The 25,642-nt window shown below is 49.7% G+C and overlaps 3 protein-coding genes across 10 annotated transcripts; 1 reads left to right on the top strand and 2 right to left on the bottom strand.

Annotated features, from left to right (window-relative positions):
* Nucleotides 1–3,788: 3,788 nt before the first annotated feature.
* Ndrg2 (NDRG family member 2) lies at nt 3,789–12,562 on the bottom strand. Of its 7 annotated transcripts, none has more exons than XM_021182506.3 (16): nt 12,455–12,561; nt 10,022–10,102; nt 9,652–9,693; nt 9,236–9,341; nt 8,869–8,989; nt 8,608–8,670; nt 7,407–7,467; nt 7,102–7,188; nt 6,864–6,920; nt 6,596–6,699; nt 6,120–6,164; nt 5,771–5,822; nt 5,474–5,521; nt 5,215–5,250; nt 5,021–5,072; nt 3,789–4,814 (listed from the first exon to the last, which is right to left on the bottom strand). In XM_021182506.3, the coding sequence occupies exons 2-16, from the start codon at nt 10,094–10,096 to the stop codon at nt 4,648–4,650; spliced, it is 1,116 nt and encodes a 371-aa protein (XP_021038165.1). In that variant the 5' UTR covers nt 10,097–10,102; nt 12,455–12,561; the 3' UTR covers nt 3,789–4,647. The 7 variants fall into 7 exon arrangements, with proteins under 7 accessions (XP_021038165.1, XP_021038166.1, XP_021038167.1 ...); XM_021182507.2 differs by lacking the exon at nt 12,455–12,561 and adding an exon at nt 11,854–12,001; XM_021182508.3 differs by lacking the exon at nt 12,455–12,561 and adding an exon at nt 10,846–10,923.
* A 4,719-nt stretch (nt 12,563–17,281) lies between these two features.
* On the top strand, nt 17,282–19,146 carry Tppp2 (tubulin polymerization promoting protein family member 2). The gene is made up of 3 exons (XM_021182392.2): nt 17,282–17,483; nt 17,865–18,018; nt 18,879–19,146. The coding sequence occupies exons 1-3, from the start codon at nt 17,311–17,313 to the stop codon at nt 19,062–19,064; spliced, it is 513 nt and encodes a 170-aa protein (XP_021038051.1). The 5' UTR covers nt 17,282–17,310; the 3' UTR covers nt 19,065–19,146.
* A 740-nt stretch (nt 19,147–19,886) lies between these two features.
* On the bottom strand, nt 19,887–21,999 carry Rnase13 (ribonuclease A family member 13 (inactive)). Of its 2 annotated transcripts, none has more exons than XM_085828974.1 (2): nt 21,383–21,999; nt 19,887–21,140 (listed from the first exon to the last, which is right to left on the bottom strand). In XM_085828974.1, the coding sequence occupies exon 2, from the start codon at nt 21,133–21,135 to the stop codon at nt 20,674–20,676; it is 462 nt and encodes a 153-aa protein (XP_085685100.1). In that variant the 5' UTR covers nt 21,136–21,140; nt 21,383–21,999; the 3' UTR covers nt 19,887–20,673. The 2 variants fall into 2 exon arrangements, with proteins under 2 accessions (XP_085685100.1, XP_021037999.1); XM_021182340.3 differs by having other exon boundaries at nt 19,887–21,143.
* Nucleotides 22,000–25,642: the final 3,643 nt, after the last annotated feature.

Genomic DNA, 25,642 nt, shown 5'->3' on the forward strand with positions numbered 1-25,642 from the left:
GGTCCTTCCCTGAAGAAGCTGTGGAGTGTCTTGCCTCCCTCACAACAGTTTTTGGATATAAAGAACTATGCTGCCATATCCAGGGATCCATCCCATAATCAGCTTCCAAACGCTGACACCATTGCATACACTAGCAAGATTTTGCTGAAAGGACCCAGATATAGCTGTCTCTTGTGAGACGATGCCGGGGCCTAGCAAACACAGGAGTGGATGCTCACAGTCAGCTATTGGATGTATCACAGGGCTCCCAATGGAGAAGCTAGAGAAAGTACCCAAGGAGCTAAAGGGATCTGCATCCCTATAGTTGGAACAACATGATGTACTAACCAGAACCCCGGAGCTCTTGTCTCTAGCTGCATATGTATCGAAAGATGGCCTAGTCGGCCATCACTGGAAAGAGAGGCCCATTGGACTTGCAAACTTTATATGCCCCAATACAGGGGAATGCCAGGGCCAAAAGAATGGGAATGGGTGGGTAGGGAAGTGGGGGGGGGTATGGGGGACTTTTGGGATAGCATTGGAAATGTAATTGAGGAAAATACGTAATAATAAAAAAAAAGAACAATGCTAAAGCTTAGAGAGCTGGGGTGGGAGCAGAGACACCCTCGGCAACCTGAGGAGATGCCCATTGCACTAGCAAAGAGGAAGCAAAAATAGATTATGCCTCAAATGCAATCTGTGGGGAGGGATGCTTACAAATTCCCAGCCTATATAAAAGATGGCTTGGGGTTTTGTTTGATTTGGGTTGGGTTTTTTTTTTTTTTTTGGTAATTTTTTTGTTTGGTTGGTTGATTGGTTGGTTTTGGTTTGGTTTGGTTTTAGTTTTGGTTTCTGGTTTTGATTTCGTAGTGACTCTACCTGGTCCTATCAGAGTATACCCTATATTTTCTATGAATTCAACATCATGAGGGAGAGTTAAATTGCTCTGGGCACCATATATCCTTGCTGAACCTGAGCCTCGGGTCAGAATCCGTTCCTCTTTTCAGGTTACTCCTGACTTACCTTTCAATGGTGCTGTTTCCACTCTAACCTTTCTTCTGATCTTGGTTTCACTTCTGCCTACTGTAAGGTCACTGTTCTGTACAATTATATATTGCTTAAAGACAAGGATATGTTCTGAGAAACATATATTCAGTAATGTTTTTGTCGTTGAGCAAACACTGGAGAATGTGCTACACAACCCAAGAAACCATTGGCGTCTTTAAGAGAATACTGTAGGTCTATTGTCACATAAGTGGCGATATATATGTTGGGCAGGCCAAAATGTCATTATGAAACTCATAAGAGCTTCAAACTGAAACTGTAAGGTCCTTTTTCACTCTGTTCTGATTTCTCGTTCTCTTGAGCTGTCTCTTACCTCACCTGTCCCTAATGTCTGGAAGACACTCACATTCCTTAACAAGATTCAAAGCAGGTCTTGGTTTCAGGGCTGCCTTATGTTCAACTATGAACAATAGGGTTGTAAGACTGGGGATGACCACAGGGGGGCGCTGTGACTCCACAGGTGAACTAGACTATGTAGATCCAAAAACTAGGGTCAACCAGAGACAGCAAATGTCCTCCCCCAAGTTCCTGCAAAACACCTCTTTACCTGCCTTAGATTCTGGAGCAGAAACACCTATAGTTGTATGCACATACATGTACACTTAAGTGGAATGTGAAAATCACTCTGCTAACAGTACTACCTTTGTAGAGCAGATACCAAGCAAAGATCCATCTTCCCTTCCACAATACACAACAGCAGCTATACCAGTAAAGGCTGGTTGAGGTCTTAGGTCTTCACTTTTTCCTTACGTTGGGCTAAATGACCCCAGTGATTACATGCTTTGCATTCCTTCCCTGTGGCATTTCAGCAATCTTTGTTGTCTGACCCAACACCCATCCAGTCCAGCAGCTAACTCTAACCCACTAACGCCCTCTTCTGACACTGGCCTACAACATGGAAATAGGCTTAGGGGTAAGGCTGCAGCTCAGTAGGAGAGCACTGGCCTGGCATGCACAAGGTCCTGGGTCCAATCCCCAGCACCAGAAAGAAAAGCCTCAGCAACAAGGACTCAATAGTGGCTCACTACCGTGTTGGAATGTGAACACTTGATGTCAAGGGGCCCAGTTTTCCACTCACTGCCATTGAAGAAATGCTACAGTTGGGATTTCCATAAAGCAAGCTTTAATGATCGCAAACAATATTCTATCTACATAACTCATAAAGTGCTTTCTCCTTCATATTTGTGCCTACGTGTTTATGTCTGTACACCTACGTGTGAAGGCAGAGGTGGACTTTGGATTGATTCCTCCATCACTCTACGCCTAATTTTTTGAGACTGGGCGTCATCCAGCACAACCCTCTAAATCAAACAGCCACCATTGTCACTCCTGCTTGTAAAAGGTCAGCACAGCTGGACATATTGACACGTAGGCAAGAAGCAGGGTCACAGGATCCTCACCTGAGAACTCAACCCTTTGTGCCCAAATTCCATGAGGCCTTGGAGTCCTGGGGAGGAGCAGTCTACAGTCTACAGCCCAGGGAACACTAGACGGGAGCTCCACCTGAATAGCAAACGGGCAGTCACCACCTAGGCTGGGTACAGACCTTCCAGGGTACCTGCCTTAAAGTTACCCATAATCTCTATGAAAGCTTAATGAGCTCGGTGGCTCCCCAGGGTGAACTCTGATAGAGCTGAGCTTTGCTTTGTAATTGGGGCATCATGAGGAGAGTGCTTAGTGCACTAAGTGCTTAGTCCCACACCCTCAGGAAGAATGTTCTCTCAATACTAGGTCCCAACTGAAAATGGTATCCACTGATGGGCTAGGCTGGCCCACTAGTGAGCCCCCCGGGTCCTCCTGTCTCTGCTTCCCAGCCACGGGATTATAGGTGCACAATCAAACCCAGATTTTTTTTTTTTCAGTGTATGCTAGGGATCAGAACACAGGGTCGTCATGGTGGCACAAGGACTGTACATGCTGAGCCATCTCCCTAGCCCCTCCTTTTGCCTCAAGAGTCCAAGAAGGAACCTGCGACCACTACAAAACATCTGAATCCCCATGGTTGTTACTCATAATTGCTTAACGGCCTCTTACAGAACCATCGTTTTGCTCCCAGGTCCCCTGGAATCCATCAGTGAGTAAAATCCTAAAAAGAAGTCCCTTTGACTGTGACCTTCTTGAATCACAAATAGGATGAACTTATAAGCAGCACTCTAGTAGGTAGCACTCTGTGTCGGAGTTTACTCTCTTACTGAATGATCCATCTAAAATGTACTCTAGGCAATGCAAAGGTAACATGGTGGCTCACAACCATCCTTAAAGAGATCTGATGCCCTCTTCTGGCAGGTCTGAAGACAGTTACAATGTACTTACATATAATAAAGAAATACATTGTAGCTGTCTTCAGACTCCAGAAGAGGGCGTCAGATTCCATCATCATGTGGTTGCTGGGAACTGAACTCAGGACCACTAGAAGAGCAGTCAGTGCTCTTAACCGCTGAACCATCTCTCCAGCCCCTCAGTCGGTTTTCTTAAAGGACATGATATTGATGACATCTCTGAAATCCTATAGTCTGTCTCGATGACCCACTAACGATAAGATCTTCTAAGACCTACAACAGCTCCTCTTTCCCAAGCTTAAAAATGCTATTAATAAAAAGAATGACACCACTTTCTTGGCTCCCGTGGACACACTCTGTGCAGCTTTTATACCCCACAAGCCATCCCAGGTGCTTTCAGAGGAACAAGGAAAGGTAAGCAAGGGGCAGGGTACAGGCGCATTCAGACCCGGATTAACAATGCTGTTCAGTTTCCTCTATAGTTTATTGTCACAGCAGAAGTTGTGTGAGACAGGAGGTGACGCTCTACACATCACAGTATGGTCAGAGCCTGAGGTAGCTCTTCCCACCCTGATGCCAAGCCCCAAGCAGTCGGACCTAAGCTCTTTCCCTTAGTCCCACTTTAGGTGCACACTGACAGCTATCCAAGTTAGTGCGGCCAAAGGACCCGGGCCCCTCCCTTCTACCCCAGCTTCAATGTGTTTACCACTGTTCTTCACGGGCCACCATCTCCCATCCTTTCTTTTTACATGCTGGATATTTCTATCACATTAAGGATCGCTGACCCACCAGCAAACCTTCTCCTGATAAACATTCATTTGGGACTATTGCCTTCAGAGAGGCCTGACACATCAAGGCAAAGCCACTGTCAGCTTTGGGGAAGGAGCTCCCCATCTCTCACCATCAACCCTACACACACACACAACACACACACACACACACACACTCTCTCTCCTACCCTTGCAAATATGGGCTAAAGAGGGGGAGTGATGGAGGCCCCATGTCAGCTAGAACAGCTCATTGTTCCTCATCTATAGAACCTAGGTCAGGGAAAGAACATACAAGCCTTCTCAACACCAAAATGGAGGAGGGGGTAATTTAGGGGGCCCGGATCTCTAAGAGATATTAGGACACCTCACCTAGGAGCTAGAGGATATCACAGGTTAAAGGTCAAGGTTAGGGTAGCAATTAAAGATCAAGGTCATCTCCCTGCACAATCTGCCCATTTTCCTTGCTTACTCTGGCCCAGTGCCCTGATAACACCCCTTAAGTTAGTGCTGCAGGAGGTGAGGGCTGGGATCCACACCAAGGCAATGAGGGTCATTCAACAGGAGACTTCCATGGTGTGCCCTGGGGGTCCAGAAGGGAGAGTCCCAGACTCGCTACTCTGCGACAGGGTGCGGGATCGGGACCGGCTGCCATCGATGGATGCTGCACTGGTCAGAGATGCTGTGCGAGACCGAGATAGGCGAGTCATGCAGGAGGAGGCCACTGTAGACACACAATGATAAGCAAGCCATCAGAGATGAGTGGGGAAGACAGCTGGTAACTTCTAGTGGGGCCTAGGTGAAGACAAGAGCTGCGGCCAGTGAATCAGCGAGCCTGCCTTGTAAGACGGTGAGTCCAAGAATTAGCCTAAAACAGGTCTACCCTCACAGTGGGAACCCTTTCCTCATACCCTCTGTCCCAATACTCACTGTAGCCCATGCCTTGCAGGAAGTACTTGAAAGCCTCTGTCAGCTTGCCGGGCTGTGGGCACATTACAAGGAAAGAGAAGAGAGAGAAAGAGATGGTTAGATATCTTGAAAGTCACAGCAATGGCAAAGGGCACAACTCAATGACCCTAATAACCCGTCCCATTTCCTCATCCCAAGATCTGCAGGGTACTCACCTGAGTCAGCTGTGGCTGACCTCCAGAGTCGGCCATCTGCTCAGGAAGGAAACACCCAGGGAAGAAGGATACATGGAGATATCAGACGATCCATGCTGGGGGGAAAGGGGCTCTCTCCTCCCAGGTCCCTCACTCAGCCCCTTTGTTCTTCTCTCCCTTGACCATAATGAACCCACAGGGATTAGACACTGGAATTTAGAGTATGTATGCTCCTGGACTGGGGAGCAGGGAGCAAGTGAGGCTTAAAAGGCCCACTAACCTTGAGGAACGAGGTCTGTGTGGGGTCCAGCTTTGAGTTACATTCCACCTGGAATAGGTAGAAGACTGAATGAATCACGTCGCTCTCTCCACAGCCCTCCAAGGGACCCCAATCTTTTCCCTTTTGTCAGCCCCTACCCAATTACATCTTAACCCAAGTCAAATTCCTAAGGTCCCAGAGTTGCTCCTCCTGCCCCAGAGTTTTCGAGTTTGCAGCTTGGCAAGGTCCACAGCTTGGGTGAACCCAGTGTCGACAAGACCCCAACATTCCCTCACTACCCCGAAAGCCACCACTGACCACGGCATCTTCATGAGGTGCTTGGTCTCCAACCACCAGCATCACGGGGCACCTAGGGGTACGGGGTCAGGGAGAAGACCGTGAGCCTTGTACTCTCTCACCGACACTTCCCAGAAAAGCAGCTAAACAAGTGTCTGCCTCCGAGGAGGAGGAGGAGGGACCAGTTGCCTTTCTCCTGCTGACTCAGCAGGAGGATCGGATGGAGAGGGAAGCCCCAAAGGAGGAAGACAACTTGTTACACAGAATGGAACAGGGAGACTGGTAACTTCTCCACAAAGGTTAAGGGATGTTGGTACCAAGGGGCAGGGCAGAGACAGGACAAAGCCACATGCATCTACCAACGTCTTACTTGAGAGTCGTCTCACCACCTCGCTCAAAGTTCAGGTCTCGGCGGCTGCAGGGGGTTCAAAGAGAAGTTGTTTTTGACAGGCACTGCTGTCTACCTAGATAAGCTACCTCCTCCACAGGAAGCTATCTCCCTTATTTATAGTCAGCAACTATTGGCAATTAAGAGAAAAATACCAAGGGCTGGGGTTACAACTTGGTGGTAGACTACCTGCTGAGTGAGCATCTATAAGGTACCAGGTTTGATCCCCAAAGCGGTTAAAAAGGGAGGAGGGGACACCATAAAAATGGCAGGCACGGTCCAAGAGCACACCACCTATAATCACCTGTGCCCTAGATCTCTCGTCAGAGGCAGCTAAGGGACAGGAAGGGCCCAAGAATGAGAGCTGCCCTTCCTCCTGTCCTGAAGCCGAGGAGCTCGCCCTGCCTGCAGCGCACACTGCTCACGACCCTCTCTCCACACGCACACAACCCACTCACTTGTTGTAGCTGTTCCAGTACAGCTCGATGTTCTCCAGGTTGGGTGCGTGTTGGATGATACTCCTGTACTTTTGTATCAATTCCGAATTTCCAGAAAGCTCTTCCTAAAGCACAGAAGAGATGAACCAGGGTTGGAAAGAGGAGCCGGCAATGATGGGAACAATCTAACACGTCAGATCCTGTGCCAACTCAGGAAGTCACCCCAACGCATTCAACCCCCCGCTGGTGCTGGTCACCTCTACTTCTCCTGCCTCCTACAACCATTTACCTGGCTGAAAAGATGTCCAAGAATCATGTCCGGAATGGAAGACGTAAGGCCGGTTAACTACAAAGACAGGCGAACAAATTCGGGATATTGTGGAGAGAGAGACCCAGGCGAAACAACCCAACTTCATTTTTGTGCCCTACTATGCCCTCTCTGAAGGTCCAGATCTATTCAGTTACACTGGTCGTGTCATCCAAGGAGAGTCCCCACCCTAGATGTCAGCACACACAGCCCTGCAAACCTTGTGGGCTGCCCAGTCCATCCAGCCCTTGGCATTGGGATCAATGTTGATGAGAACAAGACCTTCAACTGTGTCCGGATGGTTCAGCTAAGGGATAACAGAAAGGAGCTCAGAAACGGCCACGCCTTTGTCCCCGTGTCCCTGAGCCCCACCTATCCCCCCAGATTCCTATACGGCCTACTCTCTACCCTGCTCCCTATCTGCTTCCAGAATCCTGGAATGGCAGGAACGCGGACCATTCCGGCAATATTCTATCTAACGTGGGGGGCCCACCATTCCCTCATCTAGCAGTTTTTGCTCCTTACAGCATATCTCGACAGAACGTAGGCTCCAGCTCCAACACCAACTCCAATTATTGTAGAGAAACTGTAAAAAGTAAACGTGTATGTCACAGGCTCTAGCGGCCAAAAAGTTGTCACAGCCCAATCTCTTCAAACTCGTCATCCTTCCTGAGGTCACAGCCACAGAAGAGGACAGCAAAGGACTTTCCTTTGGGGGATGTGAAAAAAGGCACCAAGAATGCCTGATACTTGGTGTAGATGCCTGAAGTCTATCCTCAGCTACCTCTTGGAGAACTGGTGTCTTGAAAAGACATCTCTTCCTACACACAGAGTTTATCAATTCTCAACTCTCTGAAACGAGTTTAACTTGTTCTGAGACCTGGTTCTACAGAGGAACTGGAATTATGGACCTTAAAGCAACGTATGAAACAGGTGTGCTGTTAGTCATTTGGGAGAATGGAGGAGGCAAGAAAGGAAGAAAACCAGAGTTGCTGAGAGCCATGGTGCCCAGGAAAAGCTAAACCCAGAAAAGATCCCAGGAACCAGGGGCTGGCAAGATGGCTCAGTAGTCAAGAGCACCTGCTTCTTTCACAGAGGACCCAGGTGGGGTTCCCAACACCTCCTTGGTGGCTCTCAGCCTTCTATTATGCAAGGTCCAGAGGTTACAATGCCCTCTTCTGGCCCTTATGGTCACCAGACATATGTGCGGTGCCCATACATGCACGCAGCAGACATCAAATAAAAATAAATAAATCTGAGAAAGAGAAAACGCCCAAGAATCAGCATTTCCCTTCGCATGCCAGAGGTCCTTGTGGGGCTTATCTTTCTTCTCCCACTGTCTAGCACACCTGTCTCCTGGTATACCAAATGTGATCACGGGAGACAGGAATGGGGACCGAGACAGGTCTGTCTAGTTCCTCAGGGATGAGGTCACACGTACCTCCTCTTGCCTAACTTCCAGATCAGAGAAGCTTCCCCTAAGCCTAAGACAGGGCCAAGGACAAACCCTTTCCTTCTCTTCCTCCCTATCAGTAGTAAGATTCCTCTGATCATTCGTTCCAGGCAGTAGCCCAAGCCCGCTGCCCTTCCTAACAATCCAGGTGAAAAATCCATAGACGGGGAAGATAGACTGAGACCAAAATCAGACCAGGAACCATGGTGACCACACTCTGGGGGCTTCCTTATGCTGAAAGGGAAAGTTTGAAGGACTCCTGAAGCCTCTCACTTTAAGTACTGCAGGATGCAAGGAATCATGTCAGCAAGCTGGTCCAGAGATGGGTACTGATACCTGGAAAAGAGAAAAATACTAGTCACCAGTCTGTATTCATATACCTCTCCCCTGGAGCAACCTCTGCGTCCTCTGCCAGAGTCTTCTATGCCTCCTGGTACACTGCACTTGTGCACTACCTTGCTCACACACAAACCCCAACATACACACCAACACACACACACACACACCCCTGCTTAGTAAGGACCTAATTCTTACCCCAGAGGAAACACAGGCGCCCCCTCTTCCATCCCAGGGGCATCCACATGGACCCGCACGAAGTTCTGTATGATTTCTTGCATATCCCCGAACCGAAACAGTGGCTGGAAGCAAGACTTATCTAAAGAGAACCCACATTCCCCACCCAACCACAAAATCAGAAGGAAAAAGCATCCTCGCGTCAGAACCCACCCTCTGGCTCTGATGCCACCACACTAGAGGAGAATCTCTTTCTGATGTGCCACCACTGGGCTCCCGGCCTGACCATACTTGCTATGCCCCCCTCCCCAAAACACACACACACATTGGGCTTTCTCCTCCCATGGCTCTTCCCAGAAAGAGGCAGGAGAAGAAATGAAGGTCTTACAGTTGAGGCCTACATCGTGGTAGGTGAATATCGCCGGGCGTTTGGGTTTGGGGGTGCCATACACAGTAAAAGTGACCGAGCCATAAGGTGTCTCCACAGAGTGAGTCTGTAAGAAAAGAGCTTCCCATCAGGGGAGAAATATACTGAGAGTTTTTCAAAGAGGGAAAGGCAAAAATTAAGTGAACCATCTGTTGAAAACAGGATTAATGGGTCTTTAGGGAAATATGACAGTGGAATTGGATCTGAGGGTAGAAAAATCATGAAAGACCAGAGATTAAGGAATTCAAATAGAAAAAAGAAGGGAAGAGAGGATAAATGGGGGGGGGGAGTGCATAGGGCCAGATTGGGGCCCTCTCAATTGGGGGGGGGGGCAGAAGAGCTTCTCCTCCCACCCTAGCACAGTCCCCCATGGTTACCTGACCCTGGTCCAGGAGGATGCGGGCAGCTAACTCGGCCTCCTGGAGAGACACACACAGACATACACACACGGACAGAGACACACAGCAAATGGAGAGACGGACACAAAGAGGTAGGTAAAGAGAGACCAACAGACACCAAATACAGAAAGAGGGACAAAAAACAAGACAGAAGAGGATGAAGGTTAGTGTAGTGACGGGACAAGGTCTGGTGGGCTCCCTTTTACAGTGTCTAGGCCGAGAGATGGGAGGAGATGGGTGGAGAGGGGTGTATATTAGAATGAGAGCCACGGGCCTGGGGAGGTGGGGAGGCAAGGGGGATATTCAGAGCATGGGACCGAGGCAGGGAAGTCAGAGAGTCTCTATAAACCTTGGCAGTCTCGGGTGTTTGTCCTGGCAACAGCGGCTTCTCCTCGGTGATCTGCACCTCCTGAAGTTCTGCCATGGTGGCCTGGCAGGATACAAAAACAGTAAACCAGTCAGACAGTGGTGGCTCACACCTTTGATCCCAATACTAAGGAGGCAGAGGCAGGTGGATCTCTTGAATTCGAGGTCAGCCTGGTCTACAGAGAGAGCTGCAGGACAGCCAGGACAGAGAAACCCTGTCTCAAAGACAACAAAACAAAACAATAAGCCCTGGAGGGAGGCAGCTCAGCCTCTGTACTCTCAGTCCAACGCAATGCAAGGTGCAGAGCAACACCAGAACTGAAAACGCCAAGACACACCAAAGAGCTTTTCTGGCTCCCCTGCCCCACTTCCAGGGAAATACCAAACAGGACAGCACATCTCTTCAGACCACCGGCCCCATGGCTGCCCCTCAACCCCAACATTCTCACCTAGCACCTCACAATGCTCCTCCCTCTCCGCCCCTGGAGGGAGACACCAAGGGTGGGGAAGCAATGTGGCTCCAGTTTCTTAAGCTATTTTTAGGGGACGCCCCACACTACCTGTCGTAGCTCACTGACTGGGCTAGAGTAGTAAGGGTTCACAACTGACCATGACCTTCAACTATAGCTCCAATGTCAGGATCTTGAGGGGCTAAAAAAGACTATCGGCAAGCACTCAACAGAGGGACCTAGATATCCAATCCAACCATCCTCTCTCTCTCTTTCTCTCTTTCTCTCTCTCTCTCTCTCTCTCTCTCTCTCTCTCTCTCTCTCTCTCTCTCTCTCTCTAGTACACAAATGAGCGTACACCAACACTGGTAGATCTAGAGAGCAGCAGAGCACCTGTGCAGACTTGAAAAAAAAAAAAGAAGAGAAGAAAAGAAAGAAAGCCAGCAGCATGAGGTGGGTGGGGTCAATTTACTGAGCTCCTATTGGTTGGATACGGTGAGCGTGGAGGTCAGGGTTCTTAGTCCTGACTCTAGGGTCTGAGAAAACACAGGAACAAGGTGAATGACATGGGAGACGGACCTGGGTCTTTTAGGGACATAAGGCCAGAGCCAAGACCCAGGATTCCAGGGTCACTAACCCCTTCTAATCTCCCCTGAGTCCAGAGAACGCGTCCTCTCTAGGTTCCAATCAATACAAGCTGGAGGGGCCTGCGGGGCAAAACAAGCAGGTCCAGGCTGGGTAGTCTATGAAGAGAACGGAGAGCTGACATGGCGATAGAGCATGACTGTGTCAAAACCCCTGGGTCCTACCCAAGTGCCACTACTAGGTGACCTTGTCCAGTTAGTTACTACTCGGTTTTGACGGTTCTCAGTTGATATGTAGGTAGTACAGCATGACCTTTTCCTTCACCATTTAAAAACAAACAAGCTTCAAGCCTTCATCTCTCCCCTCCACCCAGTGTAATTGTAGGTCGGGTGGAGAAAGGAGAGGGGGGGATAGGGCGGCCCGTAACCTCCGCACTTCCCCGGACTGCCAGCCATGTGCCAGCCGGGAAAAGATGGTTAGGACTTGACTGGCCGCTCCCAGAACACGAAACCTGACCCCTATGAGTTTCTCGCTGCCGTTCCTCGTCCGAACCAACACCCTCTCACGGCGGGCACGTAGCGCCCAGGACCCTGTACATCATCTCAAGAGCGCCCCAAACACGCCCTGCACTTTGCAGCGCTTCTGCCTTTGTGCGCAGCAGCGGAGCGCCTCGCTAAGCCAGCCCCTTCCCCCGAACTACAACCCGGAGACCAGAACCACGATGCCCACCCTCTGGGCCCGCGCCTGGCCAGCCCAGAGGCGCGCTTGCCCCTCCCCCTACCTGCTGCAGCCGCCTCGGTCGCTGCCACCTTCACTTGCCTTTGACTTAGGTCCGCCCTAGCTCTGGCTCCCCACAGACCCGCCCTGGGCCCGCCCCCGGGCCATCTCCCTGCAGATCCGCCCCGACCCCCCATAAACACGCCCCGTAACTCGCCTGGGCTACCAGGGGAGGGGCGAGAGGGTGCGGCTTGGGAGCACACAGAGGTGATGCTCATAGGCTCTCTGAGTGCTCCCCATAAACCCTAAGCCGTGTGAAGTGGGGTGCGCTTGGGGGATCCCTTAAGCCCCCAAATGGTCCCCACGCCCACATCAACGGCGCCCCTACTGTGACCTGGCTCTGCCAGACACACTTTTGTCTCTCTTCCTAGCCCCCCAGACTGAGTGGCAGCGACGGATAAAGTGGGGAGACCAACCCAAGGTGCCCACGTCCCACGATTTCAGCTCCGCCCGCCCGGAAGCAGAGAGCTAGATCAAGGAAGGGGGAGGTGGGCGAGGGCCACCGCTCAGACCCGGTGTCGGGGCAGGTATGGGTAGTGGTGCCAGCGTGTCTGGAGACGGGGCGTCGAGGGCATAGGAATTCCGAACAATTGGGGTGCTGGTACCTCCTCAGCCGAGTCCGCCGCTTGCTCTCCTGCTGCTCCGTGAGAAGTTGGACAACAAGCAGGGAGTTGGGGGGGGGGGCGGGAAATGCTGGGGGCCGCTATAAATAGAGGATGAACGAAGGAGGGGAAAGATGATGGCCAACAGCGACTCCCGGGTCAAGGCCCCAACGAGGGGGGCGGGTAGAGGAGGGGCTGGGGACCCCCCCAAGGGCTCTGACTCCTGTGTAAACAGGCGCGGAGGCGGAGCTAACTCCGCAAGGGTGGAGTAAAGGGTTTGAGGAGGACTGGATGTCCTGGGCTGAGACCCAAGAGACCCTGTGGCTGAGGCGCTAACCCCTCCTAGTCCAACCCCGAAAAGGAGGGCGAGGTCAGCTCTGAAAAGCTGAGTGGCAGTACCCTGCTGCAGATGCCTCCTGAGCTGCTGTCTCCTGGGCTGGACCCTCGGTGCCTGGTGGGTTTGCCATCCTATCCTAGACTTCCACAAGATTCACATCTGAGACACGTCCTCCCTGTGCTCTTTAAAGAAAGCTTGCTGAAGTGGAACGGTTGATGGGCTGTGGGGATTGGAAGTTGTGTTAAGCAACCAGATTGTATTTCCCCACTTGCCCTCGTTCTCGCACCCCTGCTCCCAGAATCAACCCTGCCCCATCCCCCTTCAGCCTAGTTCCAGACTTGCCATTTAGGGGGCTGGGCGCCAGGCCAGTTGAAAACAATGTCCAATGGAACCGGAGCTGCCAACTGCAACACCAGAGCAGACTGCTCCCCCCAAGACCCCCAGATTGCCCTCCCCCTGCCTGGGAACTACCCTCACCACGCACAACCCCCCTCCCCAAGGAACATCAATGCCCCTTTCATCCCCACTTGGCAGGTTTGTTGGAAAAGAGGAGAGGCCAAGAGGGAGGAGGAGGAGACCTGGGTAGACTCAAACCCAGCTTTAGAAAAGAAAAAATAAAATAAAATAAAATAAAAACCCTAGACCTAAGAGCTTCCTAAATCCCCCAAACAGAACCCCAAGTTTTCCTATGTTCTTTTCTCCTGCTCCCTTCATAAGAATTGCCCTAGAAACTGGCACAGAAACCTGGCATCCTAGCTTTCTGCCTAGCCCCTAGGTGCAGGTTTAATGATCTGAATGAGAAGTTTGCTGGACTTCAAGAGCAGAGCTGCATATGAGTAAGATTAAAAAAAAAAAAAAAAAAAAAAAGCTCTCAACAGCCCCCGTGGCTTGTTGAAAGTAGGAGAACCTGGACTGAGCACTTCAGCCTGCAGGCTTCATGTGTCTAAAGTAGACATACTTAGAGAGGGGGAGGGAGAGACTGGAAGGTTCCAGCATCTAAATCCGTCTCTGGGTCAGGATGACTCAGGGGGAACCTGATAACGGGCAGACACAGGGGCTTGGGGAAGTGGGAAATTTCCACTGAGATCTGTTTACTTCCTAGACCTAGGGGCTCTCTAGGCAGGTCCTGAGGACACACACATACACACACACACACAAAACTGCCTCTGCCTCATTGTTCTTCACTGGACAGGTTCAAGACTAACCCGAGTACGAGTATGCCAACACGGACAATATCTAACCGACTTTCTCGAAGTCAAAAGCAGTTTCGAACTATGCTTCAAGCACCTTCAGTGTACAAACCACTGGATGGACGAAAGTCAAAGAAGGGATATGTTTTTGGACAGTTTGTGATCCAGGGATTGAAGAAGCATATAAATATAGAAAAGGCCAGGGAAAATAATCTATAAGATCAGTGTATAGAGAACAGCCTCCAGTGTATAGAGGTAGCAGCCTCCACCGCTCTCCAGTGGGAGAGGAGCGCTTTTCACTTCCCCGGGATGGTTTTAATAACCCCTGAAGAAGAAAGCACAAATTGGAAATCCAGAAATACTTAAAGGTAATGTTTAGGGTACTCTAGCCATCATATATGCATTTGCAAAGCACATTATTTAGCATTCACACTCAATCTTGTTTTAACTGAAAGATTTCACGGCCCCTAGCAATAGTTCTGTAGCCCCACCCCTGGAGACTAGAGACTGCAGGCTAACAGCCACATGTTTCTGTAATTCAGAGGAAAGGAGTTTTGTTTCTAGGGTAAAACCGCCCAGATGAGAAGTGGAATATTTGAGTAGGAAAGAAGGGGTGTTTCATCTCGGCAGAGAGCAGATGAGAAAGTATACGCAGAAATGCAAAAACTCCTTGGAAGAGTTGAAGAGTGGGAAGTATGTGTGACCCCCAAATCTACCATTGTCTCTAACTATACAGATGTGGAAACTGAAACCCAGGAACATTAATGGGTTGCCCATGGCCCCCCAGCTGATCACACACTAGGGCGTGACTCTCCATCAGATCCATTCCCCTCCAGCGTCCATTCTTTTTCCACCAGGTAACCTTCTGAATGTACAACTGTTATGCCATTAGGGCCCCAGCTAAGAGCAATGTTATTATTGAGAGGCACTTGGTGAGACAGACTGGGTCCAAGTTGTGTCCCTGAATGCTAGGCAGAAAGATTTGGCAGTAAGAACCATAGATTATACTTTTTATTTTGAAAAGATGTTTTATTTTTATTTATGCGTCTGAGTGTGAGAGCAATGCTCATGACGGCCAGAGACATCAGATCTCCCCGGATCTGAAGTCACTGGCAGCTGTTAGCTGCCTGGTGTAGGTACTAGGAGTCAAACCCAGGTCCTCTGCAAGAGCATTACATATTCTTAATCACAGAGCCGTCTCTCCAGTTCCAACTATTCTTGAGTCATAGCATAGTCATTCTGTGAGTCAGGATATCAAGTATTCCTCAAACTGGCCATGTATCTAAGGCTGGCCTTGAACTCCTCATCTTCCTTCTTGGTCCACACAATTCTGTGATTATAGGCATGTGTCACTGTAGTTAGGTACTATAGGCTGTTCTCCAACAGGAATAGTGGATAGATAGGAAGTCTTGGTTGGGGAGCGTTACACGAATGGGGGAAGGGTAACTGAGCTGGTCTGTGGAATAGAAAGGAGGAAAAAGAAGTGAACCTAGAAAAACTGAAGAGCCCTCACCTCAGGTAATCGTAGAGATATGAAGTACAAAAGACTTGGGCCTGGAGAGAGAGCTTAGTGGTTAGAAAGCCTAACTGCTCTTCCAGAGAACCTGGGGGGTTCCATTCCCAGCACCCACGTGGCAGTTCTCTACTGTAACTCTGGTCCCAGGGGATCTGATGCTTTCTTGACACTTCTCTTCTGGCCTCCATGAGCACCAGACCCACACACAATGCGCAGACATGGATGCCAGCAACACACCTGTACACATTAAAATGAATAAATCGGATCAAGACTTGAATAGATGCGAGAATAGGAATGGAAAGGGTTGTTTTTGTTTTGTTTTGGTTTTGGTTTTGGTTTTGTTTTGTTTTGTTTTGTTTTGTTTTGTTTTGTTTGAAACAGGATTCCTCTGTATCCCTGGCTGTCCTGAAACTGAAGTCTATAGACCAGGCTGGCCTTGAACTCAGAGATCTACCTGCCTCTGACTCCCGAGTGCTGAGAGTTAAGGTGTGCTCCACCACCGCCCAGCAGGAACGAATTCATAACATTACAAACTGCTCATAGGAATAAGGACCTGATTACATAGCTAAGACTAGAAAGGTAACAGTCTCTGATGTGGGATCCCTGAAGCTCATTTCTCTTAGAGGGCTTTTGTACAGACAGAAACCATTAAGGGACATTTGGAGCTTCTCAGAATCGTCTCCAGGGGATTTTCAGAGTTTGAGACTTACTCTAACGCATTTTACTCTACTTTATGTGGCTCTGTTAAACTCCAGGTCCTCTGCTTTTCCCCTATTGAGTCAACAGTAGAAGCTCTTTAAAATCCCCTGCTGTGGTTGGTTTTCCACAGCCAGAGGGATTCTCTCTCTGGTAGCCACCTGGGCTGGTTGATCAGACAGGAGGGCAGTGTCCAACTCAAGACAGCCTGTTCTCCTCAACCCCAAACACTTCAGTGGTTGGGTCTCCCCAAAATGTACATACTAAAATTCTCTCTCCCAACAGGGTAGTATTAAGAAGTGGGATTTGGAGGAGTCACGGTGAGGTTTTGTGAGGGTAAAAAGGTGAGATTTCAGGAATGAGATTTATAGGCCAAGAGAGCTTGACCATGCAAGGGCCTAGTGAGACCAGAAGCCGTAAGATTGGTAAATGGGGAAAAAGTGATTGGAGTGTGTGTGGGGGTGTTCATCATCTGAAAGGTGCCACCAGACTGGCAGTTTACTCAACTCAAAGACTGTGTCTTGCTATCCATGATTCCACAATCTCTACACAGCTTGAAGTTCTTGCTAATTTCAAAGCCGTGGCTGGACCACTCCCCCAAGAGGAGAAATTGGTGGATCTCTGCTTCTGATGCTGTAAGGGAAGACAGTAGAGAGGCCAAGCCAGAGCCAGAAGTGATGTCATATAACACTGTGACATCACAGTGTTTCTTTTTTGCCTTCTTCACCCTTTTTTGTCTCCCTGTGGCCACGCCTTCTCCCCAGTCATATGACTCCCACCTAGCTGTACACACTTGTATACAAAGGCACAGACACCGGCAGGGCTCCCAGGTATATGAAAGTGGCCAGAAAGGGGGATTCATAATGCATAGGAGTTTAAGCTTGACACAGTACTGGAAGGGAAAGCTCACATTATAGCTGCAGTGGTGGGTGGAAAGGTGGGGGGGGGGGGACAGAAGAGTGACAAGGAAGAGAGCAATTGTCCCCGGTGCTGCTGTAGTTTACAGTGCTCCTTACCCTTCCATCATCTCATCCTCCCTCACTCCCCAGCCCCATTCCCTACTGCTCCTCCCCCTCCCTCTCCCCCCTCCCTCCTCCCCCCCACCCCCCAGCAATTGACCATGGCCTCAGAAGCAGAAAGAACATTCCATCGATTCGCTGTCTTTGGAGAATCATCCAGCAGCGGCAAGGAAATTACCAACAAGAACTTCTCCAAACTCTGTAAAGACTGTGATATCATGGATGGCAAGGCAGTGACCTCCACAGATGTGGACATTGTGTTCAGCAAAGTGAAGTAAGGGGCCAGAGGTGGGGGCTGAAGTGAAAAGGTCACAGGGCTTTTGTTTTGTTTTGTTGAGACAGTTTCTCTGTATAGCCTTGTCTATCCTGAAACTCTGTAGACCAGGCTGACCTAGAACTCACCAAGACCCACCAGCCTCTGTCTCCTGAGTACAGGCACTAAAGGCGTGCACCACCAGCCTGGCACTGCCTGGCATAGTTCTAAAGATGGGAGATTTATAGGAGCATCTGTCAGGTGCTGGGAACTGTCCCAGTCCCTATTCTCAACATTCATTGGCAGGATAAAATAGACCATTCCCGACTAAGAAAAAAGGTAGATGTTGGGAGGTGATGACTTCACACTCCACAGTTACTGGATTTCTGTCTGACTGGCCAGGGCCAAGAATGCCAGAACCATCAACTTTCAACAGTTTAAAGAGGCAATGAAGGAGCTGGGCCAAAAGCGCTTCAAGGGGAAGAACCCAGATGAGGCTTTGGAAGATGTTTTTAAACTCATGGAAGGCAAAGATCCTGCCACCACTGGTGTCACTGTGAGTAGTGCTCTTGCTTTTTGTCTGATCTTTTCCTTCCTTCCTTCCTTCCTTCCTTGCTTTCTGAACTGGTTGTGTGATCCAGGCTGGTTTTGAACCGAATGTCTTGGTTCTTCTGTCTCCCAAGGGCTGGGGTTCTAGGTGTATGCCACCACACTGACCTCAGTGAGAATGTTCATCTCAAGCCCAGAACCCTGCTTCTTCCCTAGACTCTTCTGCTCTCGTCCCCTCTCTGCTTCTATGCCCCTAATCTAACTCAGGAGATAGGGCGGATAGCCTGTGGTACACTGCCTGTGCTGGAAGACTTTAGAGCCCTTGGAGTTGTTCCAGAGATAAGAGATCTGTGACCTGGAGAGAGACATTTGCTCCCAGTGCAGTTGGAGCACCCAGCTACATCCTTAGCCATAGAATAGCGGTTTCACTAGTAGAATTTAGACTCGTTCTCAAGTCTTATGGTCTAGATACCTCAGCCTTCTGTGGCTTTAGGCACTAACGTTGGAGGACTTGGTGCCTGCTTCCCCAGTCCTCTTCCTACACGTATTAAGGTTTAATCTCAGACCTCCAGCCTCTCACCCTTCTCCTTCCTAAACTGTAGAAACAGTGCTCTCAACTCTGCACATTGTGGGTGAGGCTTGGGACTGAGGCCCTCTGCCAGTCAGAATGATCTCTCTGGATAGGGAAAAATGCAGCTTTCCCACAGCTGTGTCTGGGCCTCGGGAAGCAGCACTGTGCCAGAGGCAGAACAAGCGCTCTCAGCATGTTCTAAGGCTCTAAGACCATATGTAAGGGAGGGTGGTGAGCCCCCCTCACCCACCCACCCAGGGGAAAGGAGGGCTTCAAACTCACCCTCTGGCTTACAGAAATCGACGACGGTGGGTGGAGTAGACCGGTTGACAGACACCAGTAAGTACACCGGAACTCACAAGGAGCGCTTTGATGAGAGTGGTAAGGGAAAAGGTATTGAAGGTCGGGAAGAGACCACTGACAACTCAGGCTACGTGAGTGGCTACAAGGGGGCTGGCACCTATGACAAGAAAAACCAGTAGAGAGGAGCCATCTTTGCCTGCTAGTTTCCTGACCCCATGTTTTTAACACCATGAAATCTAGGAAATAATAAACGATGTGTGTGCAGCACTGAGCGAGCTCCATCTCATGAGTATGAGGACCAGATTGGCCACAGGTAGAGAAAGGGAGAAGAGAAAGCCTCATGCATACCAGCCATAGGGTAGTAGTCTCCTTAGCAACTGCTCCTGAGACCAGGACTGAAGAATACATTTGGAGATAAGAGTTAAATCAGATGCCGAAGAAGAAATATTTACTTACTGTGTTCACACAGGAGTGCCTTTCTACCTCCCCAAAGGGGAGTCACAGTTCTTGATTTGACATACCATGACCCAGATAATCATTTATGATCTTGAGTGAACGTGTCTCCCAACTTCCTCATCTGTTAGAATCCAAGTTTTGTTGGGAGATAAATAGAAGCCAGGAAGGAAAGCCTGACACCTACCACAAATCAAAAATGTACTTTCAGGCTAGGGAAAGATAGAATCTTTCTAGTCGGTTGCTTTTTGAAACAGGAGTTTCACTGTGCAGTCCTGGCTGGCCTGGAACACTAGATCAGGCTAGCCTTGAACTCCCAGAGATCTGCCTGCCTCTGCCTCTCAGGTGCTGCCATTAAAGTCTTTCACCCACCCCACCTCCACCCTCATGCCCACAGAGCAGAAGACATTTCCGACTGCTAAGACAGTCAGATCACCAGGACACCCAAAGCAGGGAAGGGAATTCAATCATAATTGAGTTTGAATGTGTTTTTAACTTTTTATTTTGAAATGAGTACAGATTCACAAGAAGTCAATCTAGAAAGGGGCTCATGCCCCTCCTGCCCAGTTTCCCACAGTGGTTTTTACACAGAACATGACTGGGGTTGGGACTGCCTCTTCCCCTGTCACCTGAGTGAAACAGAGATAAGGGGGTTCAGAGGAACCAAGGGACCTGGGAAAGGACAGGAAAGATCATTTGAAATTGTGGTGGGCCAAGGTGAGAGAGATGGAGGACAGTGGTTGGAAACAGGCAGGCAGCATGGCTAACGTTGGTTGGGAAAGTCAGGGGAAAACAGCACTAGGCTCCATGGTGGGAGGAGGTGAGAAGGCTGGATAATATGAAGGGAAAGGGGAAATCACAGATTAGTACAGGCTGGAGACTGGGGGCTGTGAGGAAGGGAGGCAAACGGGCCTGAGGTTCTTATTGCCGGAGCGTGGCAGGAATTGGAAGGGAACTTGGGGTTGCTGGAGGTATGGTGGGGGTGGAGGACTGGCTGACACTAAAAACAGGCCTAGGGAGAGATACTGGAGCTGGGTGCCTGTTGCCATGGTGTGATCTGGGGCCTGGGCCTCCCTCCAGGAGTTGGGATCTGACCCAGCAGATACATGAGCACTGCCAGCTGGACACAGTCTGCTTCTTGGGTGGGTTTCACTGTCGCTGGGAGAGGAAGGCTCATGGTGGGGGCAATGAGAAGGCGAAAGAGCCTGAAGGAGGGCGGGGTTCTGCTTCAGATGTCAAGAGGAAGACTTGCAGACAGACTCAGAGTTTGGGAACGGGCCTTAGTGTGGCATGTAGAGGCCTGTAGTAGGTGGGACTAGTTTGGGAACTAAGTCCCTAGTAGATCCCAATGATACCTATAGGCTCAGCATCGTGCTTGCGGGAGCAGAGCAAGTATAGCCTTTGGTTGGTCAGGGTGCTGTTGTAGCTACAGCTGGTTGGTGCCTGTTGATGGGCCAGGGTGCAGACTGTAATGGGGAAGGAGTTCTGAGTGAGGGTGCAGTACTCGTTGTAGTTTTCACAGAAGCTCTCGCTGTATTTGCAGAACTTCTGGATGTCTTCCAAGGGGGCGTGGACCACATAGTGGATCTTAGGGCAGTACCAGTCCTGCAGTTTGCCTCTCACGTAGGCCATGAGGCCATTACAGTATCCGTGGAATCCCTTGGGGTAGTTAACCATGGGGTAGTCAACGTGTAAGGTTCGGAAGTTCTTGATGGCCGTCTGAATTGTGATGCCTGTCACCAGAGTTGGCCGGAAGACAAACGGGAGGACAAGCAGCCAGGCCACATTTGGTGCCATGCCTTCTGCTGGCAGGGTTAAAGTAATTAGAGGCACATTGGGCTAACGAGACCTGCCCACCCTTCCCAGAGTCTCCAGTCTTCTCCAGCTTCCCTTGTGTGCCTCCCCTCGCCTCTAAGAACTGCTCAGTAGTACCTTACAGATTCTGTCACTCCAAGAAGACAAAGCACTTGTTCAAGGTCACCCCTCAGAGCAGCCATCTACAGCCAACCCTCCTCCTATGGTTCACCACCGAAGACTGTCTCACCCAGGCCTTGGGCTGTGCAGCACAGATTCACAGGTCCAGCTGATCCTTGGGGAAAGGTGCTTCTGATTGCTCCCTGTTTCCCGGCACTCCTTATGGTAGCCACAGAAGGAGTGGAGAACAGGCTGTCTTAGTAGTCTCTGACAGCTCAGCAGGAAGAAACTTGAAGACAGTCCAGGGAAGGGAGTGGGAGGCAGGGATGTGTCTTGCCTAACACCACTTACAGCCTAGAGGTGGGTTGAGACTGAAAAGATTTCTGGATAAAGATGGGACTGGGAGGAGGGAGTGTTCCCTGGATTTGAGGAGCACTGTGCTGTCTGGGTAGGTGGGTAGGAGGAAAGAGATACTGTCTGGTCTCCATGTGGGTATCCTCAGGACATTTAGATCCAACCTCCTGGCCAGAAATCCCAAAGTTCCTGGGACCTTCTTTGATGTTTGCTCTGGCTTACAGGTCCTGCTTTTAGCACCGTGGGAGGAAAGAACCGTTCTTTTGTATGAAGAACAAAGTGTTTACCTTTGATGGAGGGTTCACCAAGGTCTCATCCCGCTTATAAGCCCCAGGGCTCTGCCCATCAGCACCGCCCACCAAGGTGGCAGCCCGAGAACAAAGAACCTCCAGGACTTCCCACAGTGCCCCTCACCAGTGCCCAGCTGAGCGTGCCAACACCTTGCACCCTTGACTCAGGGCCTGTCAGTTCAGAGCACTGCTAGGAATCTCTGCACGCTGCCTCTGCAGCCCCAACAAGCTGGTTCTGGCTCTTGAGAGAATGTGACCCACCTGGCCTGATCAGATTCTTGGTACAGGTTGGTGGTGTGTGTGGTGGTTTGTCCTGCTGAGGAAAGGGCTAAGATACTCAGCTTTTTTTATCAAATATCTGGATCTTCATCAAAGTCAACACAAACAAGTTTCAAGGAACTTGCCAGCTCTAACCTTTGACACCACCACCCCACCACCACCACCCGCCGCCAAGCCCTGCAGCCATGTGGGCATTCTCCATGTGGGAGAAGGGCATTCTCCACATTTACACATTTAGGGGCCTTATTTGTGACAGGCTCTCAGTGTGTATGCCAGGCTGGCCTCAAACTGCTTATCAGTCTGTCTTCGGCCTCTTGAGTGCCAAAAACAGCTATGGATCACCCTGCCCACCCCCCTGGGATGCTCTTAGAACCTTTTCACCTTCATCAGCAGAAGCAGGAGTCAGAAGCCAGACCCCTAGGTGCTCTGGGGTTCACTGTGGAGCTCACAGGAAGGAGTTGTCTCAGGAGACATTGGTATTCTCTCTGTGGTCTCTCATTTGCAGCCTCCTCTGGATTGGTTCTTTCTGGCTACACAAACAAGAGCCCCAAATTAAATCTCTTCTCCTCAGACTCAATTCTTTTGTGTCTTTGCCTTTATTTTCCTGCCGCTGTGCTAAAAAGCTTTGACAGGAGCAACTTTAAGAGAAAAGGGTTTGTTCTGGTTCACATATCGAGGAGAGCCCATCAGGGTGGGCAAGCTAAGGCAGCAGGATGCTGAAGCTGCTGGTCACATTTGCAGTTAGGAAGCAGAATGAATGAACACACGTTGCTGCTCAGCTCCTCTTCTCCATCCATACAGTCCTGGGTCCCAGCCAGGAAACAGCGACTGGGTTTTCCCACCTCAATTATTGCCATTAGGATCATGCCCCAAAGGCACGCACAGAATCTTATCTCCCAGGTGATTCTAGATTCTACTATGTTGACTTGAGCACTAACCATCATGGTTGTATGCCTGCTTCCTCAGTTTTCTGTGATAGGCACCTCCATCGCCCTAATCATCTCCCACAAGGCATGATGGTAAGAGTCAAGGCTTGAGTCTTGGTTTTCTATGGCATGCCCTGTCACTGAGTTTTCCAGGCTTCTGCCTCATCTGCTCATGGAGATAGTACATTATTCCTCATAGTGGTACTAGGACTCATTACCATGCAAATCACAAGTGTTCGCCCAGGGCCTAACGGGAGGTGACTACCCAGTATGCACTGAGTCCCTAAGTCATGCAGCCCTTGGAATCTTTTTAAAAACTCTCCCCAAATCAGTCCCTCTCTTGCATATTTCTTTGCCAGCTCAGCCTCTCTCTTAACTGGACACCACACACTCAACTCTGCTAAGTCTCCGTTATCTTTCATTCAACTACCGAAAAGGAAATTAGTTCCCACAGGGCAGGAGAGACGGCTCAGTGGTTACAAAGACCGGCTGCTCTTCCAGAGGACTCAGTTCAGTTCTCAGCACTCACATGGTGGTTCACAACCACCTGTAACTCCAGTTCCAGGGGATCTGATACACTTTTCTGGACTCTGTGGGCACGAGGCATGCAGGTGATATATACATACATTCATGTCAGCAAATACTTGTCCACATTAATAATAATAGTTTCGTTTTGTTTAATCCTTTGCAACAATATATCATCCAGCCAACATGTCCTAAGGGCATGAGACTGTCATGGTTTTGCTATTGTCTGGGTCTGTACATTTCTACTCCTGCCAGCTTCCCACCTTGTACTGCATCCCATACCATGCCCTCTGCTGTCTCTCCGGTGCTTCCCCTTGCCCTCTTGCCCTATCCATATCTAGTTTGTATGAGGACAGTCCTGAAGTCTCATTACCAAAGTCTCTGCTTAGAAGACCGGCCCTGAGGACTGTGCGCAATTCAGAAAAATGACGAATTCAGACCCACAGGTACAAGAGGCTGTCCTTCAGGCTGCAGGATGGTGCCCTGGCCTAGCTGATGGAATCTGTGCTTTGAGGACATCAACCCACAAAGTGTAGGATGCCTGTTTCAGTCTTCCCCCTCACCCCTAGTCCCTCCAGGCTACGGTTGGAGCTTCTTATGGCCCTTTCCATCCCACAGGTGTAGTCCCTCCATCTGCTTACCACTCACATGTGCACACAAAACCCCAAACCTAAAAGCACGTTAGAGAGGGAAGGGGTCCCTCACTGGCTCTGGTCTCATCTAGAGATGATTCTAGTTATTAAGTGGCATGCAGATGGGAAGCTGTCTACGCCTTTCCTAGATGCTACATTAACTCACTTGTCATCTTTAGAGCTGCATTTATTCCCTACGCAGACCGGATGACAAATCCACATCCCTGTGCCACCAATCCAGAGTCTCCTCTAAACTCAGCCTCTGTCTGAGATTCATCTCCACAAACCTTCCGGTGACAATACTATGACAGAATGTTTTTACAATACATTTTAATTTATTCTTTGAAGATTTTGTTAGGGTTCAAGAATCACTGGAGAATGATATCCCAGACACAAATAGTATGTAAAAGCAAAGAGTGTTTATTTAGCTGAATTTTCTGCATGCAGGGGTCTCCCCATCTGGGAATGGAGACCCCTGGTGGACTCGCATTGTCAGTTAGGGGAGTTTTAGGGAGGGGCGCGTGCCCTTTTACATTGATTGGTTAGTTCTACCTCTAGGGGTCTGAGGAATTCTACAATTGGTCAGGCTCTGGAGACTTCCCTGGGGGGTTGCTTACTCATGTTAGCTACCTGTTCTTACTTTAGGCTGAATGACAAGGTGTCCTCGGATTGGCTGCCCACAGCTGTGGTTGGCAGACCATGGGTTCCTGGATCCAGGTTCTCATTTCTGGGAAATGGAAACTGAGATCTAGTCTCCAAACTGCCAGTTTGCAACCTGTCATGGAGTCAGCCCGGCTCTGGCTAACCCAGTCCTCTCAATTTCATACATGTATTTAGACCATCCTCACCCCTGTCTCCCTTCCAACTCTCCCAGACTATGCTTGCACTTGCTTTGCTCCTATTGCAACATCATGTCCTAAAAACAACAACAACAACAACAACAACCAAAAACAAAACTTGAGTACCATTCATGCATAGGTGTAGGGACAACTAGGAATGTGGGTACTCTACCAGGGACTACACCCCCGAAGAAAATCGACTCTCCTCCCAGCAACTGGCAGTAGCTCTTCAGTAAGGGATGGGCAGTAAGGGTTGGGTCTTCAGAACTCTATTCTCCGTCCATGCTGGAAGTTTGGTTGACTTGCTTTTGTGGGGGCAACCATAGCTGCTGTGAGTTCCTGAGAGCAACAGGCCTGTCCCATGCAGAAGACTGTGTTTTACAGCAGTCCTCCCTGGCCTCTGGCTCTTGCAATATACCCATATTATAATATACCCTTATTATAATACACCCATATGATGTTCCCTGAGCCTTGCAGGGAGGAGGCTGTGATATAGATGAGGGATGTAGGGCTGAGCTTCTCACCCTCACTTATCCCTTGCACTT

This window comes from Mus caroli, unplaced genomic scaffold (assembly GCF_978045245.1).
Source record: "Mus caroli unplaced genomic scaffold, Mus_caroli_1 scaffold_12, whole genome shotgun sequence".
Lineage (NCBI taxonomy): Eukaryota > Metazoa > Chordata > Mammalia > Rodentia > Muridae > Mus > Mus caroli.